We start from the raw sequence: 23,950 nt of genomic DNA, 5'->3' as shown, positions 1-23,950 counted from the left end.
TACCAGTTTTAGATTTTGTTTTGTTTTGTTTTGTTTTTTTTTCTTTTTCAAGGTAGGGTCTCACTCTATCCCAGGCTGACCTGGAATTCACTATGGAGTCTCAGGGTGGCCTCGAACTCATGGCGATCCTCTTACCTCTGCCTCCCAAGTGCTGGGATTAAAGGCGTGCGCCACCACGCCCGGCTCAGTTTTAGATTTTGATGGCAACAAAGTTGTAGCTCAGAGAGTGTAAAGAGAAGGGACCAAGAATTTACCAGGTAAATTAGCATATGAATTGGTGTAGAGACACCAGTTGATTCCAGCTGCTGCAGACTGGTCATTTTAGCCTGGGGCTGGTTGGCTTTCAATCAGCATTTGAAACACAGGAAACCTCCACCCTTTTTGTTATTTAATTATGAAGTTTGGCTCAGCAAAAAGAGCAAAAACTAAACATAATTTCATAACTTTCCCTTAGTATATAGTCCCTTTACAGTCACCAAATATGATAGTTTTTGGAGTTCCGGGGGATCCCCTGGTATATGAACCCCAAGTTTTGGGTTTTGTCCTACATTTAAAATTAATTGATGAAGACAGATTCAAGAAAGATCAGTTATGAATTATTAACTTTATTAAGGAGAAAACCACGAATTTTGGGGTAACATGTGATGCTGTCATCATGGAGGACAATGTCAACCATTGCCTTCTCTTTCAAACTGCCTGTCCCCATCCTATATCACATGCTGGAAACACTCTAGAGAATGAGACCACAAGGACTGTTTCCTCACCAAATACCTACAGCCTAGCTTCCTCAGCCTCCTCTCCCTCTGCACACCCTACTGTCCTAGGACCTTTTTCAAGGCAGCCCCAACAACAACAACAACAAAAAATAGCAAACCTCTGATGGGAAAACAGTCATACCTCAGTGGCACAGTGATCTGCTGCAGGCCTTAGGATCTGTCTTTACCCTTTGACCTGGCACATGTAAAAGGCAGCATGCTTTCTGTGGGGGAAGCGCTGGGCACAGGGCTTGGCCTGCCCTCCTCCCTCAGCAGATGCTCACTTCAGTGCCTGCCCCCCTTCTAGTGTCTCCTCCAGCCTTCCTGTACTGCTGTATCAGAACACAAGGGAGTGGCTCCCGCCCCAGCCCAGCCTGCCTCTTCTGTATGTTCAAAGCCAAGCCTGAGGATAGAGACCACATCCTCCCACATACCCTCACCGCCCCACCTGCATTCACTCTGTCTTCTGTCAAAGGCAGGCCTCTGTGAACTCTTCTTGCCTAGTCAATCAGTCTCCAGAAGTGTTCCTGTTTCACTTTGATGGTTCTTAACTAATTTCTTTGTGTTTCCTACCCCAGTCCTACAAGTCCTAAATTTACTCTTTAAGAATTCAATTAGGTCTTTCCAGATGATATTATGTGTGTGTGTGTGTGTGTGTGTGTGTGTGTCAGTTTTATTTATTTATATAATGCATTTTGATCATATTAATCCTGTTACTGTCACTTTTCATTCCTATTCCCTAATAGTTCCTCTTCTGCCTTCAAGTCTTGTATGTTTTCTGTCACTATAAATAACAAACAGCTCTAAAATGCCAAAGTCACACTTTCATAAGCTCATTTGCTCACACAATTCTTGGGTTTTAGAACAATACCCAGATTTCCTTTATTGAGCTCCAGGCACTTATGTCTCTTATTTGGTGGACTGTGAGTCTAGGAGTCTCTGACCTCTGAACATTGTGACATGACATTGTCTTCCCAAATGTGTTGTGCCTTATTAATCCAGGGATCACAAGTTAGACGTACCCAACTGAACTTAACAAGAAGTTTAAGTTGGACATGAGTGATAATTACAAAGCTTCTCTGTCAAAAGACACCCTACTCCATGCATCCTGAGGGTGCTCCCTGGTTTCATGGACCCCTGCCTACCCAGTTTCTACAGGCTGACACTTGAAAGCATCGTTAGCCCTTCTCTTCCCTCCTGTGCTGTCCATGTGCCCCTCCTCCCTCTCCCCTCTTTGTCTTCACCACTGTGGCTCTGCCCCTGGGCCATTTGTTCCATTAGTCAACTCTTCATCCCTGAAGTCATCTGCTAGAAACCCAGAATGCTCTAACTCTTTCACCTCCAGAACAAACCGGTAACTCTTTCATGAGATAATGTCAGTTATATAAGTTACTTTCTCATTGCTGAGCAAAATACCCAGCCAAAAGCAGCTTACAGAAGGAAAAGGGTTTAATGAATCTCACTGTCACCAAGGATAGAATCCATCATGGCAGAAACAGGAAGCCAGTGTCCCATCATCATGTCAGCAGGAGGGAAATGGAACGAGAGAGAACAAGAGGCCATTGTCCCATCATCATGTCAGTAGGAGGGAAATAGAACGAGGGAGAACAAGAAGCCAGTGTCCCACCATCTTGTCAGCAGGAGGGAAATGACACGAGGGAGAACAAGAAGCCAGTGTCCCACCATCTTGTCAGCAGGAGGGAAATGACACGAGGGAGAACAAGAAGCCAGTGTCTCACCATCATGTCAGCAGGAGGAAATGAAACGAGGGAGAACAAGAGGCCAGTGTCCCACCATCACGTCAGCAGGAGGGAAATGGAATGAGGGAGAACAAGAAGCCAATGTCCCACCATCTCATCAGCAGGAAGGAAATGGAATGAGGGAGAACAAGAAGCCAGTGTCCCACCGTCTCGTCAGCAGGAGAGAAATGGAACGAGGGAGAATAAGAAGCCAGTGTCCCACCATCTCGTCCGCAGGGGGGAAATGGAATGAGGGAGAACAAGAAGCCAGTGTCCCACCATCTCATCAGCAGGAGGAAAATGGAACAAGGGAGAACAAGAAGCCAGTGTCCCACCATCTTGTCCACAGGAGGGAAATGGAATGAGGGAGAACAAGAAGCCAGTGTCCCACCATCTCGTCCGCAGGGGGGAAATGGAATGAGGGAGAACAAGAAGCCAGTGTCCCACCATCTCGTCAGCAGGAGGGAAATGGAACAAGGGAGAACAAGAGGCCAGTGTCCCACCATCTCGTCAGCAGGAGGGAAATGGAACGAGGGAGAACAAGAAGCCAGTGTCCCACCATCTCGTCAGCAGGAGGGAAATGACACGAGGGAGAACAAGAAGCCAGTGTCCCACCATCACGTCAGCAGGAGGGAAATGGAATGAGAGAGAAGAAGCCAGTGTCCCATCATCATGTCAGCAGGAGGGAAATGGAACGAGGGAGAACAAGAAGCCAGTGTCTCACCATCATGTCAGCAGGAGGGAAATGGAACAAGGGAGAACAAGAAGCCAGTGTCCCACCGTCTCGTCAGCAGGAGAGAAATGGAACGAGGGAGAACAAGAAGCCAGTGTCCCACCATCTCGTCTGCAGGAGAGAAATGGAATGAGGGAGAACAAGAAGCCAGTGTCCCACCATCTCGTCTGCAGGAGAGAAATGGAATGAGGGAGAACAAGAAGCCAGTGTCCCACCATCTCGTCAGCAGGAGGGAAATGACACGAGGGAGAACAAGAAGCCAGTGTCCCACCATCACGTCAGCAGGAGGGAAATGGAACGAGGGAGAACAAGAGGCCAGTGTCCCACCATCTCATCCGCAGGAGGGAAATGGAATGAGGGAGAACAAGAAGCCAATGTCCCACCATCTCGTCAGCAGGAGGGAAATGGAACGAGGGAGAACAAGAAGCCAGTGTCCCACCATCTCATCTGCAGGAGGGAAATGGAATGAGGGAGAACAAGAAGCCAATGTCCCACCATCTCATCAGCAGGAGGGAAATGGAACAAGGGAGAACAAGAAGCCAGTGTCCCACCATCTTGTCCACAGGAGGGAAATGGAACAAGGGAGAACAAGAGGCCAGTATCCCACCATCTCGTCAGCAGGAGGGAAATGGAACGAGGGAGAACAAGAAGCCAGTGTCCCACCATCTTGTCAGCAGGAGGGAAATGGAACGAGGGAGAACAAGAGGCCAGTGTCCCATCATCAAGTCAGCAGGAGGGAAATGTAACGAGGGAGAACAAGAAGGCAGTGTCCCATCATCAAGTCAGCAGGAGGGAAATGGAATGAGGGAGAACAAGAGGCCAGTGTCCCATCATCACGTCAGCAAGAGGGAAATGGAACAAGGGAGAATAAGAAACCAGTGTCCCACCATTACATCAGCAGAACCCCAATCTCATTGGCATTTTCATGTGTCACTCAGTTTTTCATTGCTGAGTCTAAATGGAAGGAAAGATTTTAGTTAGGCTTACAGTTCATAAGGAAGGGTCCATCCTGGTAGTGATAGCACAGTGGGAACAGGAGGACCATGCTACACTATCACATCCGTGGGGAGGAAGGAGAGAGAGGGGTAGGGGTGGAGAACAGAAAGCAAGCCTGGGCTCAGGTACCTCAAGGCCTGGCCCAGGTCACACACTTCTTCCAGCAAGGATCCACTTCCTAAAGGTCCCATAACCTTCCCAAACACCCGGAGACCAAGTGCTCAAACACACGAGTCCATGAGCCATATTTTACGTTCAAACACCATTACTGTTCAGAGCCCTGGCTGCTTCAATCTCAGCAACCTTTGCTTTTCTTACCTTGGATGCCTGTCTTGCTCCATTGTGTGCTCCTCATTCACGCCGTGTGTGACCAGCTCCGTGGGCCACTATGCCTGTTGCTACACATTCCAGCGAGTTAGATCCCGCTTACAGCCAAGGGTTCACTCATTCTCACACACCGGCTCTCAGAACAGACCCTTGCTCCTGCACCTGATAATTCTTCCTCCTCAACTCTTTTCTAAAAAATATTTGTTTATTTATTTATTTGTAAGCAGAGAGAAATAGAGAGGAGATAGACAGGGAGAATGGGCACACCAGGGCCTCCAGCCCATGCATATGAATGCCAGATGCATGTGCCACTGTGCATTTGGCTTTAATGCAGGTACTGGGGAATCGAACCTGGGTCATTAGGCTTTACAGGCAAGCGCCTTTACCACTGAGCCATGTCACCAGCCCCCCTCCCTACCTCTTGATGACTGTCTATACACACGCATCTTACACTCTGCACCATCCCTGTTGCTCTCCGTCCATGCTGTCTGTAGCTAGCTCTTCTTGTCTCTGCCCCAGTTATGTCATTTGTGGTTGCTAAGATCCCCAGGAGGAGACCTTTGTCTTTATGTCTGCAGCTTGCTGGTGCAGCTACATCTGGCAGTCATTTTCTGCAGGCTTGTTGAGTGAAAGGAGTAAATCACCGAGTTAGTGAGAAAACATCAAAGTAAACGATAGTGAGAAGGGAGATAATTACGATGTTAGGCGTCTTCGCTGCAAACATTAATTACAGTGCCTGTGACAGTCCGCTGCTGAATGAAGCATGTAGCATGCTTGGGACCTTGTGCTGCCATGAGGACGGGTGCAGCTAAGGTGAGCTCCTGTCCAGCAGGGTGACTGCGTTCTGGTACAGCAAGAGCTGTTCCCGCTCCTGAGACATGCCGTGCTGCTAGGTACCAGAAGCTTTGTAAACACTCGGGCACACAGTGTCCACGTGCTGTCCACTATGGCGGGGGCCAGATATGGGTGAGCTGACGTTGAAGCCAAGCCAAGCTAAAATATGATATATTTTTTCTAACAGGTATTTGAAGCAGTGCATGCAGCAAGACATATCCACAGCAGAGCGTTCTCTGAACAGGGAGAGATTCACAACTTTGAAACAAGCTCTGAGTGCAATTGGCTTCAGCAACGTGGTGAGTCCTGTTGTCAATGTTTCACTAAGAAAACCAGCCTTGCGCCGTTCATAAAAGTTACTCATCACGTTCCATTTCCAGAAGCCTCGCAGAGCCCAGGTATTATTGTCAACCTTGACGATACAGTAGTAGACTGCTCTCCCTGCCTCCCAGAGCCAACTTCCAGGCTGGGTGAGTGGGAGACAAAGAAGCAGGACTGGAGGCCAAAACAGGAGCCAAGGGCACAGCGTGGTGGGTAAACACACAGGAAGAGAGCTCGGCCTCCAGGATGGGGGTGCAGGCCATTCCTAAGGGAGATGTGCATGTGCATCCAGAGCAGGCCAGATCACTACTGGTCAACAAGGGAAACCTGGGCAGCTCAAAGTAACCGTTTTCTGTTAAGAATCACCTTGAAAATCAGTGTAATCCCTGTATTGAAACATCTTCTCCGGGAAACTGAAAACGTCATTGGAACGTTCTAGACCACACGCATCTCTGTGCTAGTGGCGGTCCCCTTACCTGAGCCATGTACCAGGGACCACTAGCCCTGTCTGGCTGCTGGGCACATCACACAGGGCTAAGGAAGCTACAGAAATGCATTTCCATGTTCCTTTTAGTTAAATTTAAACAGACATGTGGTCCGTGGTCACTGGTCTGGATAGCGCTGGCCTAATGAGTCAGGCCTGCAGTGGTCACAGCCTTGGTGCTTGGTGAGTGGGCTCTGAGAAGCCCTCTCTGTTTCTCTCTCATCTTATCTCTGGCCTGCCATTATGTCAGTACTTGGGGTTCTGGCCAAGTCCTCAGAAACAGTTAGCAAAAGATCATTTGGGGACCTTAATATGCCAGCAGTTTCTGAGTCCACACTTAGTCCCGTGTTGATGTTTCTTTGATTTCTGAAGACAGTGCATTGACTGCTGGAGCTGTTATACTGCCTCTGCCTACAGCTCTGCCTAACAGGAAGATGGGGAGGGAGGGGAGGAAAAAAAGAGTGAGGAAGGAAAGAGGAGGAAGGGAGGGAGAGTGATGGAGGGAAGGAGGGAGAGAGGGAGGAAGAGAGAGAGGGAAGGAGGGGAAGAGGGAGAGAGAGATGTGCACACAAGAGCTAGGAATTGCTAACCCTGGAAGGATTCCCTGTGGCATTTTCCTTGGTCCCACCCCCAGTCCTTTCAGCATCTGAGTCTCCGAGGGATCGAGTCTGCTGCTGTCTTGTCCTTTTTGGGCCAATTATTCAGTCTTAGTGTTTCTGTCTTTTACTGTCTGCCATCCACATTACACTTGGTTCCGTGGTATGATTCTGTTTTTATTTTCTGCCTCCCTTTATGTCTGAAGCTTCCAGGATCCTCACAGGAAGCAGGAACACAGACAGGGACAGGAAACCATTTTACCAAAATACCAGTTGCTTGAAAACAGGACTTTGAAAATCTATGATTGATCCTCAAAGTCAGGGCAAGCAAAAATATTCCTGATGGCTGAGGTAGCTGACCGAGTCTAATAACCTTTTTGGTAAAAGACATAGGTGCATTTTAACAAAAGGCATGGCATCCATTGCTTCATCTTGAGCCTTTAAAGTGACTTGAAGGGAAAAATTATCCCACTTAGGAGAGAGAACCCAAGTCCATTGTGATTCAAAGGAAGGTGTTTCTCAAGGATGGCAAGGCCCTTAAGATCAAAACATGCAAGTGGTCCTGGGAGGATCACAAAGAGGCCTCTAGCCCAGCCTTCTCTCCTCAGCACCAGAGCCAGGCCAGCAAGCAAGGAAGGGGCTCACTGCACATTGCAGATACAAACAAAATCTCAGCCTCCCTGCCCCGAGGGCTGTGCTTTTCTCTCCGTCATAGAACGCACTATGTCACAGGATCACAGCCTCCCTGTGCCTGAGCGGGCGTTTTTCCCATCATAATTTACCAAGATGCAGGGTGGGCTGTGGGTAGTTTTTGCAGCTCTCTTGCCATCACAAAACTCTAATACACCGCAGGGCAGCACACATCCTCTTGCTTGGTTTCCACTGGTGTTTACCTTGTAGGCACGAGAAAATGTAAGCGCGTGATTTATTTAAAGGGAAGAAAATGTGCCTTGAAGTCCGAGAAGCTGGAGAGGCTGCTCCGTCAAAGAAGAGCCAGTGAGGTTGAAACACTAGCTGACAGTGTGGAACCCTAGACCTGGAAGCCACTTAGCTCCTCCTCTTCAGACTATTTGACAATCACGCCTTGATTATGTGATGAAAACAGGGTATCTAGTCAGGAGTCCCACAAAATGGGTGTCACTGTGTGTCTGTAAACAGGATGAGTGTGTTTTCAGAACACCAGCCACTTAGGTGTGGCAGGCACTTTTACGCCCCTGTTACAGGTGGAAGGACTTAAAATGTTAGGTCACATGCTGTCCACAAGTTCAAGGTATCTCAGTGCTGACGACATCAGGCTAAATATTTGGTAGTCCAGAGAAGTGAGTTTAACCGTTGCTTCTTGATTTTTCATTCTTCCTATAAAAAGATTGTCCCAAACCCAGCTTCAGGCCAAACTTCTCCTTTTGCAGTTCCAGGTCCCCAGACTCCCTTCTAAGGCAGACATGCTCCTCCTTCCTACATCTTGGGTTTAAGGGTCAGTCTGGCCAACACAGGATGTTCCCTGACTTTTCCAAACACTCCTTGGGAGGCCATCAGCCCTTGCTTCTCAGCCTGCAGCCATGGGTCGATCGGTTTACAGCTGCTGCACAGGTTTATCTCCTCACTTCACAGGGCTTGGGCAGCAGGATGTGGGCTCGTGAGAGAATAGGCCCAGCGCTGGAGTCTGGCCACTTCTCTCTGCAGCCCAGTCTACTCAGCCTGAGCAAGAGCGATGATACCTGATCAGGAAGGGACACCTGGCAGGAGTGTGGAATGAAAACCCTCCTTTCTTCTCCAGTAGTTGTCTAGAATCCTTCGCTTCCTTTGTGGGACCCTTCACCTTAGGACTTCGTGTGAGGGTGACCTTGCTGGTAATGTGGGAAAGTCACAGCTCCACGGCCTGGCTTCACAGCACTTTTGTATCCCACTTGTAGGCTTGCTGAGGACTTGCCATTCCATCTTTTCTTTTTCTTTTTCTGAGCAGACCAATCTGCTTTCTCTGTTCATAGGAGGTGGAGAACCTGTTTGTCATTCTAGCAGCAGTATTGCACATCGGAGACATCCAGTTTACTGCCTTGACCGGGGCTGACTCGGCCTTCATTTCTGACCTCCAGCTTCTGGAGCAAGGTCAGTGCAGCATCATCGCCACACCAGCCTCACAGTCATGCAGCTTCGTGGATCGTCCAGTAGATGGAGACGCAGTACGCAAAGCCAGCTGCAGCAAAGCTTCCTCTGGAGCTGACATCAGAGGGGGAGGGGAGGACTACTGTTCCTCACTTTTAAAAGGCTCTGGGGTGACAAGGCACGACGCCACGGGTTCTCAGCTGCCCACCATTACCAAGACTGTTTCTTCAATACATACTGGAGTTCACTCTTTATCATTCTAAATATGCCCCTACTCCAGCCCCTGGCTCCTAGTACATGTGGGGGCCATGTTATTAGCTAAACATTATAAAGAGAAATAATTACTTCCCTTCAGAGATCTTGCCAAAGACCTCTTCTGTCTTTGATATTACCTTGCTAGTCACATGAAATACCTTCATACCATATCTTGTTTATTAACAGCCCATTTTTACCTATGACACAGTAACTTGAAAAGGAATTTTGGGGAAAAATAATTCAGTGCCATCTGTGAGTCTGATGGCCAACACCTGCTATGATTTAATCCAGAGAGCCACAAGAGCTTACCAGTGATCCATGATTCCAGATGTTTCTCCAGGTGAATCTTAACAATCAGAGATGAAAGTTTCTCTGATGCCCACAAGTCCTAATTTGTCCACCCAGAACTTGCACATGACAGACAGCACACGTTGCTCCCAGCATGACTGCCTAACTTCATGCTTATGTCCTGCAGTGGCCGGCATGTTGCAAGTCCCCACAGACGAGCTGGCATCAGCCTTAACAACAGACATCCAGTATTTTAAAGGTAAACGTTTCTAGAACCTGGTTTTCATCTTTGCACAACTCATGATCTTCTTTTAGAGAAGGAAGTTATATAAAAATTTGCCCATCCCCACTTGGGTGCCAAGTGAGAAAGTATTAAGAGCTTGTTAGGTCACCAGATGATCGGTATGGTGCACTCAGCTGCTCCTGGGAGACCGACTCAATTACCTAGTGAACCTTCCTAACTAATCTGTCAGTTTAGTAAAACGGAGCCATCAATCCAAGAGGATTTATTCCCATAAAGCTTGGACCTTTTGTGTAGGGACATAACCTTCTCCCTCTGCCTTGCTGCTCATGATCAGGGCTGTCATTTACTAGATGTTTGTGTGCAGGGGACATGGTGCCACCTACTCTGAGCGTTGTCATTTTTTGATCTCAGAAATGGTCACGAGGTGGGCATGACTAAACGTTTGCACAGAAGAGAAAAGACAGATGCACAGAGTTTAATCACTGTCATACCAAACCCGGGCAAGTGGCAAGTGTGGCACGAGACTACTTCCCTACTCCCAGAAACACACTTACCAGCTGTGCTGGCTGCGTCCCTGCTCAGTGGGCATAGAGACTGGCTCCCCTGGGTGGGCACAGTCCCGTGGACTTCCTTCTTACTGCAGCTGTGAGGCCTTTCCACCTGGACCCTTGTCCTCTGAGTCATCACCAGCCTTTCTGCCCCTCCGGGGGCCTCACTTGAAGTGGTTATGAGCGGGTTACTGCCATGCGCTTTGCCTCGGGTACCCTCACGATCCTGTCACCACGTGCGTGAACTTAATGTTTCCTTGTTACCCGCTCAGCGGCTCACCATGCATGCCCAACCTTGCTTCCCTCTTCCTTCTTCATGGAGTACGTCAGACACCTGCCAGCTTGTCCCAGAAGCAGGTCTCCTCAATGTCTTCTTTGACTCCTTTACTGGATCACAGCAGGAGCCTCCATTAATGTTCTTTAAAATGTTTTTGTTTTGTTTTTCGAGGTAGGGTCTCACTCTAGCCCAGGCTGACCTGGAATTCACTATGTAGCCTCAGGGTGGCCTCGAACTCACAGTGATCCTCCTACTTTGCCTCCCAAGTGCTGGGATTAAAGACATGCGCCACCACGCGTGGCTAAAATGTTTTGAGTTACATATTTGGAAAAGAGAGATGAAATGAGTGTATGTGCACATCAGGGCCTCCTGCCACCCAACAAACAAATTCATATGCCACTTTGTGCATCTGGCTTTACAGTGGCACTGGGGAATCGAACCGGGGCAGTAAGGCTTGCAAGCAGGCACCTTTTAACTGCTGAGCCACTTCTCCAGTTCTCCACTAATGTTTCCTATGTCCCCCTCTCAACAGTCACTAAGAAATGTAAATGTACTTTTCTCCTGTAGGTAGCAGTCTTCCTCCGACACCCAACATTCTCAGGTGTAGCTCGTCACTGTAGATGGCCTCAGAGTTACACCCTCAGCACCCCAGCCTCTCCTCCACCACACTCCTGCACCGCACCGTACCAAACACCCTGGTATTCTCAGATGCATGACTCTGCCCTGTCCTTCCCTAGGAGCACGAATCCATAACTGCTTGTCCCTGTAGGTGCCAACCAGTGCAGGTCCCTCTGCCTGCCACGCGGCCATGCAGAGCTCCTCAGCCACGTGGACACCAGTAACCCCGGTGATTCTACGCCCTAAGGTGGCCACCCCTGCTTCTCCTTGGTCACCTTTTCCCTGAGGAGCCGCAAACAGATGTCCCCTAACCTCAGCTAGGTGACAGATGACAGACCTCAACTTTTGATTCAACCACAGTGCAGTTCTGTGGGTCAATGAGTTTACAGGGGTGCTTCCAGAAAGCAGGGGTGAGGGCGACTCAGGCACGGGCACGCAGAGGAAGCTGCGTCGCGGGAAAGCCTGCGCAGCGCGGGTCTCGGGGCTCGCCGGGTGACTGGCAGGCAGCATGGCGGGCAGGCAGTGCTGGCCCAGCACTTGTGTACGGTTTCTGGGGCCTGAGACTTGTGAGCCGGTTCCGCCTGAGTCTCGTAAGGAGGAAACAGGCCCAGAGTGCCAGCTGTTCCTGCCAAGGAGCTCCGTCAGGCCTTGACCTTGGAGTTCTCTGAGCACAGCCAAGGGGACAGGGCTTCATTTTGCTCAGAGCAGCGCCTCTCCCTTTCCTGTCCCTCCGGCTGATTGACCATCATCGTCAGCTACTGACACCTGCTCACTTGGAGATTCCCTGTCAGTCAAGCCGGAGAAGGTCACAGCAGACATTGTGCTGCCCACTTGCCCACTCTTTGCCAGCAGGAGCCCAGTGAGGGCTTGCTCCGGTCACCTTCGCGCTTTCTCCTCTAGGTCCCTGCGCTGCTGTCTTCCTCGCTGAAAATCAGTCTCAGGACAGCCATCATCTTTTCCAGAATAGAAATCCTACCTGAAAGCCTAGTCTTGTCCCCACACGCCACATGCACATTTTGGCTGATTTTGATAAAAATGTATAAAATACCTTTCCAGGTGGGTAGGCTTCCAAACACCAAATGCCACGTCCAGTGCAGGGACTTGGTACTAGAGAACTTGCTCAAAGTACCTGGTGAAAAGCTGGTTCCCCAACTGAGAGCAAATCACGCAGTTACCAAAAGGTCAAAAGCTGCAGTCAATACTTGGTCAGCATTTGTTACTAGTGAGAGCACAAAGCACTCTGAGACGCTCAGCTTAGGCAGATCTCTTATATGATAACTGACAGATCATCATTATCGACAAGGCAGAGGTGTCATTTTCTTATTTTTGATATATGTGCATGCTGCAGAGAATAGACAGGATGTATATAGCTTCCTTGGCATCTCAATGAGGGAATCCTTGTCCTTCTGCCCCCTCTTCTAGGAGACGTGATAATACGTCGACATACTGTGCAGATTGCTGACTTTTTCCGCGACCTCTTGGCGAAGTCACTGTACAGTCGCTTGTTTGGCTTTTTAGTGAATGCCGTGAATTTCTGCCTCCAGAGTCAAGAGGAGCACAGGAGGTAGGTTCCCCGACACTGGGCCCGCGGCCCTGTGCTGCTCACCGCCCAGAGGAGCACAGGAGGTAGGTTCCCCGACACTGGGCCCGCGGCCCTGTGCTGCTCACCGCCCAGAGGAGCACAGGAGGTAGGTTCCCCGACACTGGCCCGCGGCCCTGTGCTGCTCACCGCCCAGAGGAGCACAGGAGGTAGGTTCCCCGACACTGGCCCGCGGCCCTGTGCTGCTCACCGCCCAGAGGAGCACAGGGGGTAGGTTCCCCGACACTGGCCCGCGGCCCTGTGCTGCTCACCGCCCAGAGGAGCACAGGAGGTAGGTTCCCCGACACTGGCCCGCGGCCCTGTGCTGCTCACCGCCCAGAGGAGCACAGGAGGTAGGTTCCCCGACACTGGCCCGCGGTCCTGTGCTGCTCACTGCCCAGAGGAGCACAGGAGGTAGGTTCCCCGACACTGTGCTGCTCACCGCCCAGAGGAGCACAGGAGGTAGGTTCCCCGACACTGGCCCGCGGTCCTGTGCTGCTCACCGCCCAGAGGAGCACAGGAGGTAGGTTCCCCGACACTGTGCTGCTCACCGCCCAGAGGAGCACAGGAGGTAGGTTCCCCGACACTGGCCCGCGGTCCTGTGCTGCTCACCGCCCAGAGGAGCACAGGAGGTAGGTTCCCCGACACTGGCCCGCGGTCCTGTGCTGCTCACCGCCCAGAGGAGCACAGGAGGTAGGTTCCCCGACACTGGCCCGCGGCCCTGTGCTGCTCACTGCCCAGAGGAGCACAGGAGGTAGGTTCCCCGACACTGGCCCGCGGTCCTGTGCTGCTCACCGCCCAGAGGAGCACAGGGGGTAGGTTCCCCGACACTGGCCCGCGGCCCTGTGCTGCTCACCGCCCAGAGGAGCACAGGAGGTAGGTTCCCCGACACTGGGCCCGCGGCCCTGTGCTGCTCACCGCCCAGAGGAGCGCAGGAGGTAGGTTCCCCGACACTGGGCCCGCGGTCCTGTGCTGCTCACCGCCCAGAGGAGCACAGGAGGTAGGTTCCCCGACACTGGCCCGCGGCCCTGTGCTGCTCACTGCCCAGAGGAGCACAGGAGGTAGGTTCCCCGACACTGGCCCGCGGCCCTGTGCTGCTCACCGCCCAGAGGAGCACAGGAGGTAGGTTCCCCGACACTGGCCCGCGGCCCTGTGCTGCTCACCGCCCAGAGGAGCACAGGAGGTAGGTTCCCCGACACTGGGCCCGCGGCCCTGTGCTGCTCACTGCCCAGAGGAGCACAGGAGGTAAGTACCCCGACACAGGGCCCCACGTCCAGGTTCCCCGACACTGGGCCCCACGTCCCACCCCACCTTCCCAACCTCCCACACAGAAGAATGAGTCGCAGTTGCTCTCAAGGGTAGCTATGCAAATGTATTCTGTCTGGAATGAAGGCATGTATGTGGCCTTTTGTGCTCCGTGCTCTGTGATTCTGGGAACAAGGCAGCCTAAGAGTCTCTAAAGCCATGGAGCTGCTTAGTGAGCCACACAAGCGTCTCAGAAGCAATCTGATGTGCATTCGTCTTCCTCAAGATCCTTGACTTATTTCAGGGTTATTTGACAGAGCCTCTGCAGTAATCACTTGGCTCATCCCTCTAATCACTTCTAAGCAGTAGCTTTTCAGGGCTATTGATCATCTAAAAATTATAGATTTCCATGGCATCTCGTCAGTGGAAAACTTTGTTATTATTCTTGTCACTGATAATGACCTTGAGCAGACATTTGAAATCACAACTGCCTCCAGAGCCTCCCGGGGCCTTTGTATGCTCGCCTCCCGCTGGCCCTCTCAGAGTCTGTTGTCCTCTCTCGGGCTTCTTCGTCACAGCCCTGACATTTGCTGCCTTTGGCAGTTTCTTAGAAAACATGTATTCACTGGAAACTTCTCCCAAGGGCAGTTCAGAAGATTTTGAGTACTAATAAATATTACAGTTCTTAGCACAATGCACGTCTGATCTCAGCAACATGAGGACCGTGTCCAGCAGTCTGATGCAGGGCGGCTGTGGTACAAGCTGCGCTCAGCACCGCTGCCTACGTGCGGAGGTCTTTGGCCTGTGTTCTGATTTCCTGTTACCTCCTCCATGTTTGCCAATGTGACTGATCCCCCCAAAAAGCAACTGGAGAAAGGAGGGATTCAGCTTGGCTCGGGGTCTTCGGGGTACAGTCTGTCATTGTGGAGAAGGCATGGCAGTGGGGCAGTTTGGCCATGTCAGCTCCCTCGCGTCTCAGTGGACCATGAACCAGAGGAAGGAGCCGTGCCCAGACTCAAATGGCTTGCTTCTTTTTCCCTTTTAGTTCAGTTTAGGGGCCTCAGCCTGTGGATTGATGCAACCCACAGTCATAGATCTTTCTGGAAAGAAATACCCTCACAAAACACACCCACAAATGTTCCTCACCAATGCTCTAGGCATTTCTTATTCAATGAAGCTGACAGAATCAACCATCACATCTTGAGAATTAGGATTACCTGCAGTTTGATTCTAATATGATAGTCTACCAAGTTAACGTTGTATAAGTGTGTTAGCAATCTCTGTTTTGAAATGCATAGTGGTCCATTAGTGGCTAATCAACACAGAGATTTACTATACTAACACATGGAAACTTCAAGAAAATTTCCATTTGAAATATTTAGATATGGTCAAGTATTTAGATATGGTCAAATTTTTTGACCAAATCTCAAAGCACAGACACACTACACTAACTCAAAATGCATATGCAAATGGAGAATAAACATAGTTATTTGCCATATAGTGGGTATTTTACCACTGTGTCAGATGTGATCTTTTTTTCCCCAGTTCTTTCATAAGAACTGAACAAGAACAGATTCATCGAGAAGTAGATGTGAATGGGAGCATTATAAGCTTAATTTCTAAGACATCATATACTCTTTGAGTCATAACTCCTGTTTTTCCCATGACTCACTCAAACATGGATTTAAATCCTAAAATAATGTAAGGAAAGGCTATATTTGCGGTATTTCTAACTCTTTGAAATTCACAGAAAGCTTAATGAGTTACAGATTTCCACACTCACTTTTCAAGTGATAAGGAGGTCTCAAAAGTTGGCATGCTTAGAAGAGGCTCTTGTTTACCAGTCTGTGTTGTCTGAGAAAGACGATACCCCCCATGGTGATAAAGTTGGCAAGCACTGCAAAATGGATAGTGTGGACATATTTTGCACACAATGTTTATTTGTGAAATTTTCAAAAGAGGAAAAATGTAAGACAGATGAAATGAAAGCAGGCAAGGTGTCTGTTTTTAGAGTGAGTGAGTCATTTCCTGGATGGGAATAAGAGTGCAGGGCCAAAGAGTGCGTCTCATACTGATTTTCTTTCTCTCTCCATTCCAAATAGACGGTGAAACCTTGGGTGGTCAACAGGTGGTGCTTGATGACTAGTTAATTAATATGATGAGATACTGTCTCCTTTTCTGCCTGGCTAAGACAGAATCTTTGAGATGAATATGCAGAATCTCCTGGGCTGTTGTCTTCTGTGGCCTTGATGTCTGTGTGACACTCGGTCTTGGGTACTGCAGGCTGGGTCAAGGTGTATCACAACGTGGAATGTGCTGAAACTTGATGTGTTAGCCTTAGTTTAAACTGATTTGTTCTAAGCAAGATATAATGACAATACAGCACCAAAATATATACAGCATGGTAGAGCCTTATATTTGTGTACTTTACTGTCGTCAAAGTATATTGTAAAAATTACCTTCTGAGGACATCCTGCTAAAGATCTAATGATGACTCAGAGAGATCATACATTATCTAACTTCACACTGAGGGTCACCCTCGTAACACCCCTCACACAGCTGATAGAAAAACCAGCTAATCTCCCTCACTGCTCCAGCTGCTGACAGTGACAGCCCCTCCCTGTCTACCTCTTACCTTATCTGCCAGCCTGGCCACCTCCAGACACGCAGACTTCAAGTTTGCCATTGTCCTCTCAGGCTTTTGAGGAGACAACCTCGTGGCACCCATTTTCGTTTTTGCTTCTTAATCAGTTGATTGGTAAGATGATGAGATAACACAGAAGTGAATCAAAATAGTGATTCAGCTAGTAGAGATGAAGGATAACTCACCCACCAGGTCCCCAGGCGCTAACATTAGCCATGCCCGCATGGCCTTGTGAGAGGAGTAGAGCCTCATAGTGCTCGTTGAGCTCCCAGGAAAGGACAGCTATGGACTTTCTTGGTCTGGGTTCCCTCTCTGCCTCTGTCGGGGTACAGTCCCCCGAGGCTGAGCGGAAGGTAGATAGCCAGGCTGCTGCTTTGTGTAGGGAAGCCCAAGACCCCAGGAGCACCTAAGGACTCAGAGTCTCACAGACGCTGAAGACATGTAGGCTCTGTGGCTCTTGTCGGGTGGATTTCAATCTTTGTTTCTCTATGTTGGAAGCATGGAGCCTACGTGGATGACCAGCGGGTATATAGAAAAGACCCTTGTACTTCTTGCATACCTGGACACCAGCTCACACTGAAGTGATATTATTTAGCAATTAGACATGATTGTAAATGATAGCAGATAATTGGTCTTTAAGAAGCAATAGATGTGTTATGTTTGTTCATCTTTTGGGTTATCCCATGGCCTGAACACAGGTGAGCTGTCCACAGGTACTCAATAGCCATTGTAGGAATAAGCAGATTTCTGATTCAGACCAAAGGTGGGTTCCATGTGTAGCTTCCTGGAAGTTGACTCAAAGAAAATTGGCCGTGATGAGTGGACATTGGAGACATGGCCCTTCCATCCCCTTTTCCACTGGCCCCTTTCCCTTGATGAACCCAAAGGCTTGCTTTGTCCTCTCTCTAGCATCTCCCCTGGTGTTGCATTCACATACTCTGTCCACTCCTCTCAGGACTCCAGGCAAGGGTCCAGGTGTCCTCTGCACGAAGAACATAGCAGTGTCCCACAGGATTTGAGCAAAAATCAGAAATGTTCAAGGCTAGAATTTTCCTGAAGCATCCAGGAAGCTCAGTGGGCTGGTGCACCCCAGCCTGCAAGCTTGCCTCCGGCTGTGCTCCGTGAGAAACAGGCCAGTGCAAGAAGAGTGGTGTTTCCTGCCTGCTGCTTCTTGGGGCTCCCTTCAACACAAAGATGCTTAGCATTGGCTCTTTCTCTGTGTTCCTGGCTCATGCCCCTTCCCCACAGTTCTTACCTCCCTCATAGGACAGGCCAATCAAAAAGAATATGCCAGAATATATAGGACAATTTAAAGATTACAGGAAATATAAGATGTTAAAATTCTAGGAATCACTTCATAAGTAAGTGTTGATTAAAAATAGACAACTTGTACATTGCCTTATTAATTATAATGAAAATACTTAATTCTTAATAAATGGATTTATGTTACTAATTTTCGAATGCCTCATAAAATCATAGATTACCTGCTGTGCATTTGTGACAAAATGAAAGCAGACTCATCAGTCGTTTCTTTTTCCATTTAATGCATAATATCTTTCCTTATTATATGCCATCTTTTATTCACTCTTGGGAAAGATTTAACAGTCAAGAGTAGCAGAGTGTGATGTTGCGGTCTTCCATTCACCTGAAGCTAGAATTAACACTGCAACACTTCACAGTCTTGGCTTCAGAATTGTATTAAGGTAAAAAGAACAGACACTTAGAACTAGATGCATAGTGTCCTTTTGTTTTCTTACAGAGAGCCATTCCTGTCCTTCCTCCACATGTTTTTAATTTCTCCAGCTACTTGTTTTTTTCATATTAACTGTATCAGACTACAATATATATTTTTGCTCTTCATGCTGATACCACATAAATCTTGAGATTTAACCATATCAACATATAAAAAATCATTCCATTCTTTTTTTTTTTTTTTTGCCTTTTTGAGGTAGGGTCTCGCTCTAGCCCAGACTGACCTAGAATTCACTATGTAGTCTCAGGGTGGCCTTGAACTCATGGCAATCTTCCTACCTCTGTCTCCCAAGTGCAGGGATTAAAGGTTTTCACCACTATGCCCAGCTATAGTTATTCCACTTGATAGGAAACCATGATGTATTCTCACCTACTGAAGCCTTTCCACACTTCCAGCATTGTGCCCTCATATGTGGACACACACACACACACACACACACGAGAGAGAGAGAGAGAGAGAGAGAGAGAGAGAGAGAGATTCCCCTGGCCTGCGTATTTGTCACAAGGTACACAGGAGAACATAGTGTGTATGAGCCCTGTGAACATCCACTGTCTGTCACATGCAGTCAGCATTGCTGTGCATGGCATGACATGCTGCAGTATGTGTGGACATTTGCACACTCCCACCCGGAACATGAGTTACCTCTGGGTCATCTAACACTTTGCGTTTTTACTAAAATACTTAGGTTTTTCAACACATCAGAGTCTTATTGTGTGTGAGAGGAATTGACTAGATTTCATATCTTAGTCACGTTCAGTGATCTCTACACATTGTTTGCTTACTTTGTTCTGAGGGTGAGACGATATCAATAATATATTTTAATGACTTAGTTCTTTCAAATGAGTTCTTATTTTTAACCTGTTTTGGTGATCTCTGAATCATTATTTTTACATATTCTATGATCATTTTGACTTTTCATACCAGTCTTTTGGGATATTAATTAGAAGCACATTTATAACTTAATATGGGGAAATTTTGGCTAATTGTTCATTTCTCCCACACTTATGACCTACATTGCAGCATTTGTCTATCTATTCTTTGTCTGTTAATCATGTCTGCGTTTCTTTTACATCATCTTGCTTCACGACTACCTCTGTCTTCTCTGGATACTTCGTGGTCCGTGCTGTTTTGTTTACTGCGGCAGTCCTCTTCCAATGTAGTCACCGAAATGGTGAGTCATGAGTTTTGGGGACTGATCCCACATCTACCAATTCTGCTGACTTTTCTTATGAAGCGTCCCGTGGAGTAGTGTAGCATTTTCTGATACAAGTGATCATAAAGGCTTTCCCCTACTTCGTGTCTTTTTTTTTTCTTCATATTTTATTACATGGGTTAGCACTGCCGGGACAGTGTTAACACTGCGTTGATGGTAGTAGATTCTGTTTTGTTCCCAGCATGAAGATAGGAGCCCTGGACACTTGGTAGTATGTGGTGTGTTTGCTTAGAGTGGAGGAGGAGAGCTTTTCTGCGGGGCAGCTAAGCCTGACCTGGTGCTGCTGCTTCTGAAAGGTGATCACAGCAGTCACTCTGCCTTCTGCTCATGTAGGAGCTGGTACTGATGTGTGTTTTTATGAGAGAGAGTGGGGGGCATGCCAAGGCCTCCAGTCACTGCAGTGTAGGAGCTGGTACTGATGTGTGTTTTTATGAGAGAGAGTGGGGGGCATGCCAAGGCCTCCAGTCACTGCAGTCAAACTCCAGATGCATGTGTCACCTTGTGCGCATGTGCGATCTTCCACATTTGTGCCTCTGGCTTGCGTGGCATCTGGGGAGTTGAACATGGGTCCTTAGCGCAGGCAAGCACCTTAACTGCTAAACCATCTCTCCAGCTCTGATGTGAATTTTTAATGATAATTCATTCATTATTTATAGTGTAAGCCCTGTTTTGTCTTCATATTCTAGTTCACCCTGTATTTATGTTTTTTAGTGTGATAAGAGTTTATTGTTCTTCTTTTATAGTCCTCTGCTACCCAATTTATCTTGAGGCATACCTGTGGTAGCTTTATGCTTTCCCTCTCTAAACCAGCTATTCTAGATGCAGATATTTTCCTTTAATACCAGTCAGATATCTCTAAGATCTTCAAGCAGTTGGAAAGGAGATTTACTACAATGAGGTTTATTTCTTCATTTTCTGATTCACATATATTTTCTGTAAACTTATCTACTTTTCATATTTCAGAGACTGGACATCACCTCCTGGCCAACATCAGTTTAACCGTAGCAGCAGGAGAGTTTTTAGACACTGGCAAAGGGAAGCTGGGTATTATATCCATATGCCTTCCCCAAAGAATACACTGCCTTCAGGAGGCTCCAATTCCCAATTGCCACCAGCAGAACCTAGCATCCAGAACACATAAGTTTATGGGGAGCACCTGAATCAAACCACCACAGTACCCCTGAGCACTTTTGAGTTCATTGTAGTTTTATATACCTCCTTTTCTGTTTATTTCTAATTATTTTGTCTTACTGTTCCAGTGGCACAATAACAAGCAGTTTATCAGTAAAGTAAATCTCACACACCATGTTTTTTCCATCTAAACTGAAAATATTTTCCATTAAATAATGAAATTATTTGATTTTTATGACTATAGTAGATAGACTTTTATTTCTGTATAAACTTGTCTAAGTCTCCTTATTACCATGACAACCAAACTCTGTAACTTAGCAAAAATCTTAGATAAAACCCATTTTCTAAGTAATTCTCCTTCTGCTCCGTTTCCTCACTTAAGCATGGACATGTGTACTAGTTTCCTGAAGAGCTAGAGAGTTTTTCTCTGAAATTATGTTTGTTTTCCATTGTTTTATAAGATCATTTTATTTTCAAATGGAGGAATGCAGAACAGTGAAGAGTCTTAGGGTTTTATCAAAGCCTCGTGTGTATCCTAATAAACAATACCACAATACCTCCTCACAAATGCAAAGTGGAGGCAAACCTGCCACTCACCGTAAAAATCACCATTCACTATGGACAAAACAACTGTCGATTTCAGTCCAATCATATTATCTATGAAAATTTCCTGCAGTAATTAATTGCACAACTTGCCTTAACTACATGTCTAGAGAAGTGGAAAAGAATAGATTCATCAGATCTATGAGAATATTATATTTGAGAATCTGGTTCTTCCGTTGTTCATGATGACCATGTTGTTCTTTGAAACGTTTCTTGGAAAGCCACACAGTTTCAACAAGACATCTGAGTAATTGAATGATGTGTCAGGCTGATTACAGCCCAGCGTCTTCCCCTCCTGGCACTCACGAGCATTGGCATTGATGTAGAGGAGAAAACCCGCAGTAGTGCCGCCCATCTTTTCTCACCTTTCCTCCCTCCTGGGGGACACACAGGCCTCCTCCCGCCCTCTATGCCCTGGCTTGGGGCAGGGTTAACCAAGACTGTGCTGGTTAAATTCTCTGTGCCTGTCACTGGAGCCAAGTGGCAATTACAGCAGCCTAAGTAATGACACCAAACAGGCCAGAAAGAGCAGAAAGCTCCAATCTGGCTTTTGGTGACCCTGTCTCTGAACAGAAAACACAGGAAAACCAGGTGTTGTCTTTAGAACTTGTACTAAAAGAACACTGAAAGGGGCTAGAGAGATGGCTTAGTGGTTAAGGCACTTGCCTGCAAAGTCAGAGGATCCTGATTCGAATCCCCAGTACCCACATAAGCTAGATGTGCAAGGGGGTACATGAATCTGGAGTTCATTTGCAGTGGCTGGAGCCCCTGATGAACATACTCTCTCTCTCCCTCCCTTCCTCCCCCCCGCCGCCTCTTTCTCCCTTTCAAACATATATATCAGATTATAACCACTCTTGCCCCTGGGTGGTAGGAAAAGAGGGGTGGAATAGGTGTCTGTGTGGTATGACTACTTCATTTATTACATGATTCCAAAGGATTTTAACCTTAGTATAAGACCTGAAACTTCTAGAGGAAATAAGAGAGAAAACACTTGCACATACAGAGATAGACAATGACTTTCTAAATAGAACTCCAGTTTCTCAGGAAAACCACTAATCAACCATTGGGATTTCATAAAATTAAAGAAAGTCATTTGTATAGCAAAGCACACTTCTAATGTATCAAATAAGGAATATGTGAAAATCATTGCCAGCTACACATCTAATAGAGGATTAATCAATAGGGTATACAAAGAAGTTAATAATATAACATCAAAAGTGGGCTATAAAACTGAATATAAATTTCTCTATAGAAGAAATAAAAACGGCCAATGAATATTTTTAAATGTTCAATATAAGAGAGATGCGAAGTAAAACTTAGATTCCATCTCCTGGCAGAATAGCTATCATCAAGAAATCAAATGACAATAAATGCAGGCAAGGGTGTACCAAAAAAGGAACTATATACAACTCTTGGTGGGAATATAAAGTTGTACAGCCTCTATGGAAATCACCGTGGGGGTTCCTGAGACAGCTAAAAATAGAACTTCCGTGTAACTCTACAATAGCACTCCCCAACGTGTGCCCTAGGGACTCTGCACTTCATTACAGATGTTTCCGCCTCCATGTTTATAACTACGATGGTCACAACAGCTAGGAAATGGAATCAGCAAAGATGTCTGTAAAATGATGAACGGATAATGAAGATGTGGTACATGTGCGCAATGGAGTTTTACTCAGCTGTAAAGAAAAAATGAAACTTGCATGCAAATAACACATCTGATAAAGATTATACTAAGTGAAGTATCCAGGTCCACTCAGCAAGTCAAGTGCCACACATCTCTCATGTGTGGATCCTAGCTGCAAGGAGAAGCAGGGTATAGAAGTCTTTGAGTTGGAAGGGAGCTAACAAGCAGAGAGAAAGGAACTCTGTGAAGAAAAGATGAATCAGGAAAAAAAGAAACCTGAGCAGTTCTTTCATTGAAGGAAAACCAGTGTGGTGACGTGGCGTGTAGATCTCATGATCTGTGCGTGTGCAGGTGTGTCTGAAGACAGGTCCATTAATTTATGAGTGCAGTGCTTTAATCTTTTAGCTAAGTTTTAGTTTTTTAAGGGTAAGGCAAACAAAGGATATGGATGCCTATGCCGAGCTACTGTGTAACACTGGCAAGGTCTTCAGTAAAGTATTGTTTTTGTCTTGTGAATCTTGATTTTCTCAGGCCTTACAGTGTATTGTATCTCCTCCGCCTGTGCATGGAGACTGTGGCAGTTTGAGACCAGTGCCCTCCCTACCCCCCAGTCTTAAACATTCCAAATGCCTGATCCCAGGTGATGGCAGTGTGAGAACTGGAACATTGTTAAAGGTCTGTTGTTGGGGGTGGGCTTATGGTTTCTCTAGCCAGCTTCCCCTTACCAGTGTTTGCCACTCTCTCCTGCTGCTGCTGTGCAACTGAGGTTGGCCAGGAGGTGATTTGCAGCCTCTGCTCTGACCCCAGTTTCCCCTGCCATTGTGGAGCTTCTCCTTGTGTGTGTAAGCCAAAATGAAGCCTTCTGACAAGCTGTTTTGGTCGGGTGGTTTCTGACAGTCACATGACGCGGACTGAAACAGAGTCTGAGTACGCATGTCTTCTGGCTGGCCTTCAGTCTCAAGACCATTGTGCCTGTATTTGGGAACTCAGACCGTCTCCCTTTACAGCCTCAGAGCATAGCAGCTTCCTCATTG

General features: G+C 47.4%; 1 protein-coding gene across 4 annotated transcripts in view; it reads left to right on the top strand.

Moving 5' to 3' along the window:
• Myo16 (myosin XVI) overlaps positions 1 to 23,950 on the top strand; it is a 524,203-nt gene that overhangs the window by 321,262 nt on the left and 178,991 nt on the right. For all 4 annotated transcript variants that reach the window (XM_004663404.3, XM_045145894.1, XM_045145893.1 and 1 more), the window contains exons 17-20: positions 5,572 to 5,683; positions 8,774 to 8,891; positions 9,619 to 9,690; positions 12,541 to 12,682. In XM_004663404.3, coding sequence (XP_004663461.2) covers positions 5,572 to 5,683; positions 8,774 to 8,891; positions 9,619 to 9,690; positions 12,541 to 12,682 — 444 coding nt within the window. The remainder of the gene's footprint in view (positions 1 to 5,571; positions 5,684 to 8,773; positions 8,892 to 9,618; positions 9,691 to 12,540; positions 12,683 to 23,950) is intronic.

The sequence above is a fragment of the Jaculus jaculus genome, chromosome 3 (genome assembly GCF_020740685.1).
Source record: "Jaculus jaculus isolate mJacJac1 chromosome 3, mJacJac1.mat.Y.cur, whole genome shotgun sequence".
Taxonomy (NCBI): domain Eukaryota; kingdom Metazoa; phylum Chordata; class Mammalia; order Rodentia; family Dipodidae; genus Jaculus; species Jaculus jaculus.
The sequence above is the reverse complement of the archived record's forward strand: the minus strand, read 5'-3'. Positions and strand labels throughout refer to the sequence as shown.